Source organism: Candoia aspera, chromosome 3, assembly GCF_035149785.1.
Source record: "Candoia aspera isolate rCanAsp1 chromosome 3, rCanAsp1.hap2, whole genome shotgun sequence".
Taxonomy (NCBI): domain Eukaryota; kingdom Metazoa; phylum Chordata; class Lepidosauria; order Squamata; family Boidae; genus Candoia; species Candoia aspera.
This window is the reverse complement of record NC_086155.1, coordinates 55,025,526-55,040,294: the sequence shown is the minus strand read 5'-3', so window position 1 is coordinate 55,040,294 and position 14,769 is coordinate 55,025,526. Positions and strand designations below refer to the sequence as shown.

General features: G+C 42.4%; 1 protein-coding gene across 3 annotated transcripts in view; it reads right to left on the bottom strand.

Moving 5' to 3' along the window:
• Window positions 1–10,953: 10,953 nt before the first annotated feature.
• Window positions 10,954–14,769, bottom strand: part of TIE1 (tyrosine kinase with immunoglobulin like and EGF like domains 1) — a 52,429-nt gene continuing 48,613 nt past the window's right edge. For all 3 annotated transcript variants that reach the window (XM_063297761.1, XM_063297763.1, XM_063297762.1), the window contains one exon: window positions 10,954–14,487. In XM_063297761.1, coding sequence (XP_063153831.1) covers window positions 14,416–14,487 — 72 coding nt within the window. In that variant the 3' untranslated portion in view covers window positions 10,954–14,415. The remainder of the gene's footprint in view (window positions 14,488–14,769) is intronic.

Here is a 14,769-nt window from a genome sequence, read left to right as displayed (position 1 = left end):
CGGTCCTCGGTCTTTCCCTTCGGGCACGCTGCTGCTCGGTGTCCCTCCTTTCCGCACTGCAGACACTGGCCTCGCGCATAGCGTCGCTCCTTCTCTTCCTCCCAGGTCCGTTGGCTGGATCTCCCTGGAGGAGCCGGGGTGCGGGACCCTTTACTGAATCTCCCATACCTCGCCGATCTTCGGTGGGCAAACGTCTCTAGGGCATGCTCAGCGCTGCCCACCAGCTGAATCCAGTCATACAGGGTTTTTGGGTCTTCTCGCCCCAGGGACCACTTCAGAACCTCAGTTTCCAGTTCATCCTTGAACATCTCCACCAATGTGGATTGGGACCAATCTTCCACTTTCCCAGCCAGAGCTTTAAATTCCAGCGCATAATCCGCCACGGATCGTGACCCTTGGTACAGTCCCTTTAATGCCCGCTTTGCTCTTTCCTGAGCTAACGGGTCTTCAAAATGTTGCCTTAACGCCCACAGGAACTCCTCGAAGTCTTCTAACTCCGGGGCGTACGATTGGCACAGCTGTACATACCAATCGGCCGCCCTCCACTTGAGCTTGGTGGCAATGGCATTTATTTTGCCCCGTTCTGACTGGAACCCCTGTTCCCAGTCCTCCATATAACTGTTAGCATTGGTTATGAAGAAGGACAATTTCATAGGGTCCCCATCGAACTTTACCGTGAAGGGTGGGGGTCTCGCCGCTTCTGGTCGCTCAGCCCTTGGCATGGCCCCTAACGAGCGCCTCTCCGCCGGAGGGGACCTCGAAATTGTCACCCTCGGGCCCCTCTCCTCTCCTCGGCGCCGGGTCCTGCTTCTCCCTCTGGGGGATATTAGGGGTGATGGTGGGGTGGAATGCCTGTGGTGGGACCCTTCCCTTCCTCTTTCAGGCGAACCCCAGCCCATTGACATTTTTTTCAGCATGAATTTGACTGAGTCTAACTTTGACTCCAACACCTTTATACGGTCAGGGGTGGGTGATCCCTCAGGCGCCTCTTTTCTGACCACCTTAGGTGACAGCAGGTACCGCCGCTTCCAGGAGGCTTGAGTCGCCCCAGTGACCGAGTCCTCGTCCCAAGTGATGTAATCACCGGCCGAAGTACTGGTCGTTTCTGGGGCTTTTTGACGTCCCTCCTTCTCCTTTGGGTTGGGGTTGGGTTCTGCCCGACCCTCCGGAGCGTTGCTGCATGGTACCTTCCCCGCTCTCACCACCATGGCGTCCAGTTCCCCTTCACTCGATGCCTCGCTCTCCATCTCTTGCAATCTTGGTTCGCTCATCGCTAGTGCTCCCCTTCACAGACGGATCCGGATAGGGGCTAGCGGAATACGTTTTTTAGATTCCCAGCTTTATGTAAGGGTTGCCTATTCTAACAGACTCAGTCTCACAAGCAGGTGCTTAAGGAAAACTGGTTTATTGAAAGAATAGTGTGCAAATACAAAGAAAGCTGGGAATGAGCAAAAGCGCGCCAAATACAAACTAAAAACCCTCGCTTCAAACCCGATCCCGCCCTAGCTCCCACTTAGCAACCACCCCCTCCCAGGTGTTGGCAACCATCACACATCGGCCTGAGAAAGTAACCTTGAACACATGCAATAACCCAAACATACATTCCTCAGTTACAGTAAGGAGATTACAGCCTGGCACGGCTGAAAATCTCCTCCCAGCAAACGTGAGACACGGATCAGGAAATTGACATGCGAAACGTTACGATGTATTCAGTACATTGGAACGATGAACATGACACATGCTGGATTTGCCAAAATTTCCAATAGTCCAGATTGGCTTATTCTGGATGTTCCCTTTGATAGTTACCACAAAGTTAACTTTCTTTCTTTGACCACTTCCAGCACCCTGCCTCCAGAAGACCTGCAAGCTTTGCCCTCAGTTCTTTGGGGCTGGGGTTTCACTGAGGTGGGCCTTTTGGAGTTGGCTGTATCAGTTATAATCTATACTAGGTCTGGCTTGCCTTCATGTCTACCTCAGTTTGGTATTCCAGAAGAGGCTCTAGCACCAACCCAAAAGCTCATCACTGCCTACAAGGCTGCCCAAGGTTGTACTGAACCCCGAACTTTGTTCTTGCAAATTTTGAAGGCAGATCTGGCTACCATACATCTTCCAGCACAATCTACCCTGATCCAGTAAGCGTCAGTCGTTACAAGCTGAAATCTCTTAGTAAAAGGTAAAGGTTTCCCTTGACATTAAGCCCAGTCGTGTCCAACTCTAGGGGGCGGTGCTCATCTCCATTTCAAAGCCAAAGAGCTGGCGTTTGTCCGTAGACACTTCCGTGGTCATGTGGCCGGCATGACTAAACGGAACACCATTACCTGGCCGCTGAAGCGGTACCTATTAATCTACTCACATTGGCATGTTTTCGAACTGCTAGGTTGGCAGGAGCTGGGACTAGCAACGGGAGCTCACCCCGTCACGCAGATTCAAACCGCCGACCTTCCGATCGGCAAGCTCAGCAGCTCAGCGGTTTAACCCGCAGCGCCACCATGTCCCACACTGAAATCTCTTACTTGGGCTATATTATACACCCAGGCACAAGAGAACTTTCCCCTGCCAGGTTGGATGCTGTTCTTCAATTGCCACTGTCTTCTACCAAATGCCAGGTGAGAGCCTTACCTGAAACTCTAGGGTTCTGTAACCCATGGGTATCTGCGTTTGGCAAGCTAATTACATTTTCTGTGGTCCTGACTACAATGACTTGCCTAACCAAACACTGCACCAGCCTTTGCCCCAATTTAAACATGGGCCACTAGCTTTGGGCTTCCCTAATTATGGGAAACCTTTTTTTCTCTGTTTATGAACAACAAGGAGTTCATAAACTTCAGGACCTTTGGGTGACAAACAGCAACTTGTAGCCTACTGTTCTGAACATCTGGACCCTGTTGTTCGTGGTGCAGGAGGATGCCTCAGAGCTTTGGCTGTTACTGTCCTTCTTGTTCAAATATCTAAAGTCTTAGTTATGGCATTTCCATTGACTTGGTTATGGGTTCCTCATGAGGCTGCTGCCATTCTCCTTGAATATCAAAGTCAAGCCTTTACACATCAGCATATATCTGCTTATGAAGCAGAGCTTCTAGCTCCTTCTAAGTTGACTTTGAAGTGATGTACAACTTTGAATCCTGCACCTCTGCTAAGCCTACAGATGAAGTTACCAACATGACTGTTTGCAGACCATAAACCTGGTAAAGAATCTTGCTCAGATCTTACTAATTGTGCCCCTACAACATTCTGATTTTGGACTCTTTTTGGATGGGTCTTCCTTTGTGGTTGACGGAGTCCATTTAACAGGGGCTGCAGTTGTTTTCTTTTCTTTTTTAATCTGCTGGGTGGAACCCTTCCCACCTTCCTTGGGAACCCACACAGCTGAACTTACTGCCTTAACTCAAGCTTGTTGCATTGCCAGAGACAAAGCTGTTAACATCTATGCTGATCCTAAGAATGCTTTTGGAATTTGCCATGCCATTACTGCCAATGACTCCCATATTGCTCATGGTCCCTTGGTATTGGCTCTTTTGGATACAATCCAGCTTCCTACCCTCATAGCGGTTGTCCATTGCTCTGCACATCAACATTATGACTCCATGGTGACCAAGGGGAACTCTTATGCTGATGCTGTTGCCACATGGGTGGCCATTCAAGTCCCCTCCCTCTCTGTGGCAGCTCCAGTCTTTTATCTTCAGTCACCCTTAAATTATGGTGAGTTTGCTGACGGGGGAGGAGGAAGAGTGGAAGAATAAATTTGAAGCAATTTTCTCTAACCAAAGGTGAGAGTAACTGATGGCTGACTCATAGCTCCACGAAAATTGCTTCATTTGTTACATCTCCTCATAGCAGTACAGCCACAAAGGGGGGATGACCACAGACCCAGGTTCTTTTTTCTCAAGTCCCTTTTTCTCATTTACAAATGGTCTTTATTACTTTGCCTACAGTGCAAAGTTTTCAGTATGTCATTGTAGAGATCAGATGACTCATTGGACTGAAGCTTATCCATGTCATTGTACTACAGGCATGGAAATAGCCAGGAAATTGAAAACCTTATTAGGTAAGGTAAGTTTTGCCCTAAACTCTCAGCCCTACAGTGTAATGGTTGCCTATTCTAAAACACTATCAGACTCATGAGCAGGAATTCAAAGATATCGATTTATTAAAGAATAGTATGCAGGATCACAGAGAAAGCTGAGAATGATAAAAGCGCGCCAAATGCAAACTAAAACCTTTGGTGTAAATGAGATCCCTCCCCCTGTAGAATCTTCCCAAGTTCACAATCCCAGGTGCTCCTAATGGTTTCTGATGGTCTGCGGGAAAAGTCCTTGAGCAGAGAAGATAACCCAAACACATTCCATTGTAATGAGCACAGATACAGAGCTTGGTACAAGGTCTCACAGCAGCTCCCTCCCAAACAGAAACGCGCGTCAGCGCCATGGCATGTGAAACGTTACGATGTATACTGTACATTGAAACAGTGAACATGACATACAGCTGCTAAGAGCTGTGTGGAAGAAAGCTGAATTCCAGGCCCACCATATGGTGCCCAGAATGGAGGAGAGCAGCACACATCCATGTGCTAGCTTCTAGTGGAGAAGAAGGAAGAGGAGGGAAAGGAAGTGGGAGTGGCAACAAACAGCTCCCTCAGAGTTGCATTGTGGGACAACTCAATTTACATGTTAATGAGGCATGCTGGATTTGCCAGGACTTCCAACACAAATAAATAACAATTAATGTATCACATGCAAATACTTTATGGAGCTCCAAATATCTGTGTGTGTGAGTGTGTGAGTGAGAGAGAGAGAGAGAGCACAGAAGCAGGAGGTAGCATTTAATAGGGCTATACTAAACTTTTAAAAGGTGTACTACAAGTACATTAGTGCATTCGACCTAGAGAGAGAGAGAGAGAGAGAGAGACTTTGCTAGCAGTGATAGTGGAAGTGTTGTCTGTGTGTGCATACCCACGTGTGGAAACAACCGGAGACATCCTTTGAAACAGTGGCACGAGCTTTCCAAAGGTCATGGTTATTTCACCACTTTGAAGAGGAATGGTTCTCTCACGCTAAGTACAAGATTACAAAGCACTGTTTCAAATGCTTTACATAATCCTAGCACTTAGCCTTATTCCAAACTCCAAGGTGCAACTGCAGTTTTTTTCCCTGCAGCTTCCCTTCCCCATGACTCTTGGCCCACTGCCTCAATTGTATTTAAATCATGAGTAAACATAAGAATGTATCCTCAGGAAGCCAAAGGAACTTTTGTAGTAGTTTTCTGCAATTACATTACATGAGAGGGAAAAACAGTGGCAGAGTTTGTACTGCATCCTAATTGAAACATGATGTTATTTCCAGCATTTCATTATGGAAATTTAATTCCTTGTTAAACAGAATTTCAATTAACTACAAAGAATATTGGCTCTATTGCTGCAGTTTTCATTGGTTCAGCACACCCTCAACTGGATGCCCAAGAGCAAAAAGCTTTAGTAATGATAGTAGAAGATGCATGGAGACAAATATGTTAAACAACGCTATCCTGGGAAGAAATTGCTTAATGAAGAAGATGTCATCTTCATTCTTAACTTGAAAGGTGTAATTATGCAAATACTGTTGGCCTCAGATTCCTCACACCAGAGGAATAATTACCTGACATGCTACACTGAAATAGTGGCATGGCTCTGCTTTCTTCATACGTTGAATGCAAATTGCTAGTAGAACTTATGGGTGATTTGCAGGAGATCAAAGTTAATGTGCAAAGTTCAAATTATTGCCAATTAGATGAACTACATTTAGGAGTGCCACATGACCTTCTCTCTAGAATACAGTTCTCTCTTTGAAGGAATAGAGTGAATGAAGGGCTATATATCCAAAGAGCCTTTCCAGATGAATTTTTGGCCTCAGCACTAGTAGGTCCATGCCCTACCAACCTCATGACAACGTAGTCGGGTGAGACTCATACCACTATTTTGTGCCCAGTGCTATTTTACCTCTGCATTAATATTTTTTTAAAATAGGAAGTGGTATATAAATACTTTAAATATATAAATACACCAGGAAGTTTAACCCACACTATTTCCAAAGTCACCCTAATATCAGGGAATTTCTTGCCACTAATGCTATGATGTTTCCCTCAAAGAGTGTCTTCACACTAATCCCTGCCCTTCAAAGTTTCTCAATGTCAGGTTCATATTATAGAATTTCTGTCTTGAAGAAGGTATAGCTGCCTAGCCATTCTTTCAAGAACAAGTTATTTAGCTTCAAATGACTTCTTGCATTATGTTCACAGAAGTAAAATAAGTAGATTGAGGGGGAGGGATGGAATAACTAAGAAAGTTTTTTTATTTTCTTTCTGTGGAAGGGGTAAATGGATATTATAAATTTGAGTTCTGTGTAAACTTAGATGCTCTATGTGAGAGTCCAGAGAAGGTGGAGCAAAAATTGCCATTGACTGGCTTGCTGGAGAGTGCTAACAAGGATTAGTTAGTCAACCTCTTCTGTAAACATCTTGGCATTCCTGCATTCATTCCTCCACAGACATTACTGTGAGATGTAAAAGTAGAGATATCCAAAAACCATTTCAAGGGCTTTTAACCCTATCTTTGCAAGTTTGGTAATGAATGAACTGGTCATCTGGAAATGAACTAAGTCCTGTTTAAAGATAAGTATCAACAGGGAGAGCAGGAAGGTAATTTGAAGTTGTCATTTAGTAGTTAGCAATTAGCCAAACTAACTGGAAATTGTTTTTCCTTATAGATAAAAATTATATTGTATTTCTGTTTAAAGGATTGATTGATTATGTGCTATTAAGTCAGTGTCGACTGTCAGCCCTTCCAGGTAAACCAGACAGGAAACATGATTAGATGAACTAATTCTACTTTATTGTAAGACTACATTAACAGAATCTTGCAAGTCTGAACGTACAAATCTCCTGCCCTCTTTGTTTATCATTTGAGTGGTCAGGGCGGGTGTTTCCTAAGTTTCTTCTCTAGACCATTACCCTCTCTCGGACTCCCTTTCCTTTCATCTTATTGTTCCCTGGGCAGCATCTCTTCCCTCTGTTCTCCAAGGTCGCCCTCACATTCTATCACAGACTCTTAGCAACCACGTAGATTTTCTCCATAATGATCTGTCCCTCACCCAGTCTTTCGGCTCTTCCAATGGTGTGCCCATCACGACTGTAACTGAGTCCATCCACCTTGTTGCTGGTTGTTCTCTCTTCTCTTTCCTTCCACCTTTCCCATAGGTCTTTGCATAATGTGTCTGAAGTAGGATAATTTGAGTGTTTAAAATATATTTCTAAAAGTTCACCTATAGAAAAAATAGAATTTCAAACCGACTATGTTAGCACCCTCTTTTGTTCTCCTTTTTGGTGAGGCATTTTCTTCTTGTTGGTCATTATAAGTGATGTAAGCCCACTGTACTATTGGAAGAAATTAAGATATCTCCCTGCTGTTTGTGTTGTCTTTCCCCAGATACACTCTCTCCCTGCAATATTGCCTTCTCCTTTGTCAAGGAATTAAATTGAAATTTAGTGCTGAACAGAGAAAACAATTAACTCACAGGTATTAAGGATAAATGCTTAACACACAGGTGTATGAAGAAATGGTTGAGTCATGCATGATGCAATCCTTGTTGGGATTGGATAGGATTAATATAAATGGGAGAGTCTAGAATCTTTCACTGCTCTCTGTGCTGTGTCTGTTACTTGCTGCACATCGTTTTATTTACTACCACAACAGGTTATGGGCCCACGATCTGCACTGCAGTGCTGAACCTCCCTTATTTCGCAGCGCAAGTAACAGGGACGGACTCAACCATGAGTATCTAGACGCACGATGCAGTCTGTTGCAGGCATGGGGGGAGGATTTCCTCTGGCTCATCTCATCTAAATGAGACCAATTATCTTACCTGGTGCCTAAAAGATCGTTTTACTTACTACCACGACATCCTTGAGCAAGGTAAAAGGTTAAAGGTTACAAAATAGAATGAGTTTGATGCAAAAAGGAGATACCAGAGATTAATATGTAAAAGGAAGCCCAACTGTTTATACAAAGGACTTCCTTCCGATTCAGTCAGAAACCTTGGAAACACGAAAGGTAGCTCATTCACAGATATTAGCAGAACCCATTCAGGTAAACGTTTTTCCCCAGCCAAACAGATCTCCATAATCCAATCACGAAAGATTCCTTCCAAGGTAAACATTCCAAGCTAGTAGACAAAGCCACAGTCCCACAGGGAACCCAGACAACCAGGTCAGGAAACACAAACAGCAGGGGGCCAAACCACAGAGCGCCCCCTCTCAGAAATCTGGAAAACTACACTTTTCTCAAATTCCTAGGGGATGGGAACACCTTTGCATAGCAACAGCCTAGCTCTCCTATATAAAGGGCTTGTGGGGGAAATACTGGCATGGCCACTCTCAGCAACACACTTACTCTGTATTTTGTGTTCTCGGAGAATAAACCTTTTACCTCTGTTCCAGCAATTGCCTATGTTTCTTCATTCCCAGCTTGGGGAGAAGATTACCTTCTAATAGTACCATCAGTTATACAATAGAGATACAGAGAATTGTGTAGATTCTGAATCCTGCAGGAGAGAAACAGTCACATTTATGTGGTTTATAGACCTGACAAAGTTTTGGGACTATATGTATGTACATTACTCTTAGGAGTAGCAGTTACATTTATCATTGTGCTTATCTTTTCATACCAGTCAGTTATTTTTACTGGTAATTTGAATCCATGTTGCCACTAATGGCCAAAATGGAGCCAGCCTTTCCTGTAAGGCGTTGGGTATCTTCAGTCTTTCTTCACTTGTGCCTAATGATAGCACAAATATGCCCCAGCAACATTTTGATTCTGTGTACCACCATGACATTGCCCCCATCTCCTCCCCAGGCTTTTTGGCCTTCCCATTTTCATACCTCACAGTCTTTATCCAAAGCAACCCTTTTCATTTCAGCTCATTTTGCCCAATTTTGTTCCTTTCTGTGTCATTAACTATTTATATTAAATCACTCTCATCCTAGAGCAGTGGCAGGAACATATAGCCATGATGGATTTTATAATCCGTGAGAATCACCTAAGCAAAGGCAAACTATAGGCAAATCTATGCAGATTATTATGTGATTGTTTCAAGAACATTTTTGTCATCAACAAAATCAAAGTCTACTGACGTACTAAAAGTAATAATGCTGTATTGCCAAGTTACCTGCATGCCCAGAGAAAATAGAAGTAATTGTTTCCTCAAATAGCTGTTGCTGAAGAACACAAGAGGCTTGTTCTTCAGCAGGTATTGAACCCATCTTTCTAGGAGGACTATTGACATGCTGCAGCATCAGACTGATTTTTCACATATCCATGCAGAAACCCATCACATTGTCTGAATTAACTCTGTGCTAAGCTGTGCTGGTGAGCTGGGAATAGAAGATAGTTCAAATCTCATAGGGCATAGGGCTAATAAGAGAAGAAGGAGCAGCAGATGCAGAATTAGCAAAGAGGTCAAGTTAAAAGACCATCAGAGAGAACTCTGGGAAGGAGAAACTTAGAAATAGAAGTGATAGTTAGCATCAAAGGATTACCTGCCAGAAAACCCCACAGCAGATAACATGATGCAAATCTGACTTATAGAGGGATGCTAACCAGTAAAACTTTTACAATTTTAGATAGAAATAAGTTTGTTTAGAAACAAAAAAGGTGCATACATTCTAGACACACATATCTTAAATTTGTACCATCAGTTGCTAAGAGATTCATATTTAAAATATTGTAAGTTTGAGCTTAAAGATAGAGAAAAAAATGCGTTTTGTACTTCTGCATCAGGTTGGGTCAGGCTATCAGTTAAGAGGGGAAAATAGCTGCACAGGAATACAAAACAGGGAGGTAAAGGGGAGAAAGTGAAACTGCTTGATTGTTCTGATAAAGCTTGGCTAGAATTGCTTCTTACTATCTTTTAAATGAATAATAAAGTGGAAAAACTGGAAAACTGAGGCATCTTTCAATCAGACACAGTTGATGACAGCTATGATGTCTCATTTCTAGAAGTCTCCTGAGAAATTCTATGTCCAGGAAGGAGTAAATAACAAAGAATTTCTATTCAGGAGAAACCCAAATATATCGGTAGCTAGTAAAAAAATCTCCCAGATTCCTCAGTTTTGACAGGGAGTAACACCTGATTCTAACTGGGGCTGGTGATACAACAGAAAGCTGGTAGGCAGAGCCAAGGGGTGGGAAATAGGTCAGTGCAGATAAATCTAATTATGTCTCTCTCATCCTGAAGTAGCCTAAGGAAAGCTTATAATTAACCCCATAAAAAGCAGTTTGCTAACAGTGGTTAAAAAGGGTTGGGTGCTGTGATTCAGGATTTTGTTGTGTTAGAGTATGTCCTAACAACCAGGAAACACGCTGAGACAGGGAACTGGTCTCTAATGCTTTATTGCTAGTACATTACAGGAATCCTAACAAACTGAAGCATGGGAAAAACTCAGACATATAAAACCCAAAGGTTAAGGTGGTCCCGATCTGTGTCTCTTTGAATGGCTGCCCAATTCCTCAGTGCTACGCATGCGCTTAACAGTCTGGATGGGAGCCCCCTGCTCGCCATCCTTACTCATGACAGAATAGGTGTGTATAATTTATCATCCCTTACAACAGGGTTTCTCACCCGGAACTAGGGTTCTGCGAGAGGTCACTAGGGGTTCCCTGGGAGATCACAATTTATTTAAAAAAATATTTCAAATTTGGGCAAGTTCACATTAAAGTGATAAGTTTCATTCTTGATATTTAGTTTAAGAACACTGTTAATGCATATATACAGGACTGTATTTGAGCCTGAATGTGCAGGGGTTCCTGAGGCCTGAAAAATATTTCAAGGGTTCCTCCAGGGTCAAAAGGTTGAGAAAGGTTACCTTACAACCTACCTTACACCACTTGACATTTGAAGTATAATTTGTCAAGAGTGTGAAACAAAATTTGTTAGGAAAAACTCATTTATGAAAAAATTGCGTTTGCAACAATTTATGTATGGAACAAAGCAAAAGGTTTGGTAAGGAAGAAGAGATCCATACAACAATATGCAAAGCATACTTTTGAATCCATAGCAGCTACTTGTTCTAGGGCAAGCAACAATAAGATCCAGAAAGCAGAGTGGGAAGGGGGAGCAGCAAATACATGAGCCTACATTTCTGCAAAAATTTAACAGGGAAGAAAAACTGATTTACATGTATACATTGATTTTCTTTTTTTCTTTTACTGTCTCTTTCCTATTCTGCATCTTAAAATATTTAAAGCCAAAGAAAGCCAAAAGTAGGCCATGCCATAATAAAGAGGAGTGCTAAAGACCGAGTTTAACCCATACAGTTGCCCCACCTGCTCTGTGTAATCTAAATGGACACCGATTTCATTTGCTAAATAGCTGTTCTGTTCCTAATCAGCTTTAACAGCTAATTGGTATAACTACAATGGCGTGAAAGAGAATGTTCTGTATATTCTACTCTTTCCTGCCCTATCTGCTGTTCTGAGCACTTATACACCTTATAAATGTAATGGAAAAAGAGACACTGGGGCACCTTTCAATAAACATTACACAGTGGCAACAATGCTTCCTGCATACCATAGTAATGAATAAACAGGCTACTTACTGAAATAGGGACCTGGAGATTTCTGGATTGTCACTACTACCTCCTGCCTTTATTATAAAGTCACCCCTGCTGACAAACAGTCTTATCCTCCAATAAAAATCTGAAAGTATGATAATCCCCCTTAAAATACTGGAAGCTTTTTCCTCCACAAATCCAAATCAGCCCTAAATCTAGCCTGGTGCCCTAAAATGATGCATTTCACTTCATTTCCCATAATTTCTAGGCATTAAGGCTAACTGTTAGAGCAAGTTTGGTGTAGCGATTAAGGCATCAGGCTAGAAACTAGGAGACTGTGAGTTCTAGTGCCTCTTTAGGCATGAAAGCTGGCTGGGTGATCTTGGCCAGTCACACCCTCTCAGCCCTAGGAAGCAGGCAATGGCAAACCACTTCTGAAAATGTTGCCAAGAAACATTTCTTGCAGGGACTTGTCCAGGCAGTCATCAAGAGTCAAAAACTGACTTGACATCTTTAAAAAAAAAAAAAAGCTAACCATAGGTTACGGAGGAATGCTGGGAACTGGATTCTAACATTTCTGGAAGAGATCAAATTGGGAAGGCTGACCTTGATTCTTTTAAAGATCTTATCTGCTTTCAAGTGATAAAATGAGAATACACTCTTCTTGTAGTTGCCATCGTAGACAAAAACCATAGCTTACTTGGGTAACCCTTTTCAGAAAACTCTGCAATACTTTAGATGCAATCTCCTGAAAGTCTCCTGCTTTGGGCTGCGCAAGAGTATAAACTGAACACCTGTTGGCCACACCTTGAACAACTTGCATCTTTTCAATCCAGAAAAAGTTGCTTTTTCAGATGCTATCTTTTTATTCCTATACTCTTCAAAGCAATTTTTGAAGACTGAATCTGAAACATTGCCAAGCCCTAATCATTTACTTCATAATAGCTAAGACCTTTTCTGGAATTGCAGTATAAGAAACACTGGAACTTAGAGGGCAGGGGTAAGTTGCAGTCCTTAAGTTGGATATGACCCAGACCCATTTTTCCAGTTGCCTTGAGCCTTCAAGATTCTGCCATTAAAATTCAGTGATATAAACAGTTGTTTTAAGGTAGAACATTTTTTTTTCTTTTGGTAAGGGAAAAGAGTTAAGGTGCATTATAAGTTATAATAGCCATCTATCTTCTGCAGGCCTTCAACTTTGGAAGAAACAGCTGAAAATATTGTTCCTTCCCACTCTAATGACATCACCCCTGTGGCTCATGGAGGCTGGAAAAGAATCAATAATGAAATATGCCCTCAAAGTTTGAATTAGTTTTCCATAGAGTTATAAGGCATGGGGTTTTTTTTTGGTATTTGGTTTTGTTTAAATTGTAGCTGTCTAGAGAAGCTAACAAATGCCTCTGTGTTTTCCTGGAAACCTATTTTCCAAAGTTCTAATGTTTCTGGGGAGCAGAGGTGAGACACAGAAGTCTTCAGTATGGAAGGAATTTCCTAAGTGTTGTACAGTCAGCTCAGTATCCTGTTTCTAAGCAGGTAGGTATATTAAATTTCACAAATAAAAGTTTCTGAAATTCTTTACAGTACTTTCCTTACTGAAAGCTTAATCTGATCTAATAATCTCCGCCAACCACCCCCTCCTCCAAATCCTGCTGGAACTCATAGATTTCCTCACTAGAAAGCTATCAGTCCCTTTTGAAGGAGGGAGGACTGATGGTCAGTTCTTAGATGCATTATGTATCTTGGTCTGGTTAATATGTTTGAAGGAGATTTCCTGTGTAACTCCCTAACTTTCTGGGAACATTATGAGTTAGTGGCTTAGACTGAGAAGAGGAAGGGACAGATTTTTTTTTTCATAGAAGGAAATGAGGTTGGGACTTCTCTCCTTTTTCTAGTCCACACCTCAAGGGTGCCAGGCCTTTGTTCCAGTTTCTTCACTAGGTACTTAGTATATCTAGTGGCTTATCTAAGAACTAGAATTTCAAATGCTGGGCTCAGTGTCATATGGTCTTATTTCAGGAAATGGCCAGGTCATCATGAAATGAGGAAAAAGATATAGAGAGTAAGGAAGATGACCTTGATGGAGATATGTAGGAAAAATTACCTAGGCAAAAAAGGCTGAAGCATTTTTTTAAAGTCCAGAACAATAACATTCGGAAGCACCTCACGCAGATGCCTCTCTAATTCATTGAACCATAAGAAGGAGGAAGAGGTATAGCACAATCAGACTTGCAAGATTCCATTATTACAGTCAGTCTCAATAAAAGTCGTTTTAGCCTTCCTGTGGAGTTGCTTTCCTGGTCTGGTCTACCCAGTGGGGCTGACAAAGTTGATCATTGTAGATAGACGTTATTTCTTGGAGAATTGGATTCTGGAAAGAATTGCCCTGTTTGCCAACTGCCCCATCTTTTCTGTAATGCTGTCCAAGGAATTTGGCAGTAATGTAGGGCTGTCCTTTCTTGTGTGGTGTGCGTTGTAGCCACAGTGTCCTTGACTGGTTCCCAATCTTCTTAGACTTTTTTTCTTCAGTATGGTGGAACATTTTGGACATGTTCTCCCTTGGAGTGATGGGCCTCTCTCTTACACAGAAAATACCTATAATGTTTGATTTTTAAAAGCCACACATATTGGAACAATCCATTCAAGGGTAGTCTCCTCTACTGTAAGGAAAGTTGACATATTAGGTTCCTGCAGAATCTTCTAAACTAACAGCGTCCAACTGTACACTGTGCCCAGCACAGTCTGTGTGATAAGCTGCTGACATCCCCATGAGGCAAATGTACAAGAAAGTCCCAATCATCCGGGCTCTGTTTGTAGCCAGAGGGGGAGGAGTCAGGTCCCTCATGCCTCCTCAGCTGTTGCATCAATTCCTGCATAAGTGAAGTTCTCAAATAATGCCATGTTCACATATGCCTGGCAAAGGAAAAACAGAATCATGTTGAAGGCTACTCAGCAGGGAGATTTCTTTTCATTCTCTGCTTTAAATTCCATTTTCCTCCTAGTTTTGATTACAGACTAAATGATAATAGTAACTCATTATCTAACCTTACACTGAGATAGTGCTCAGAGTAAGCTCCATACCATGGAGCCTTGGGACAATTGCTTGATATACATCCCGCTGCTTTGTATCTCCAAGGACTACCTGCATCCTACTATTCTGAAGTAAATTGAAAGATACAATTGAAAAGGATACAA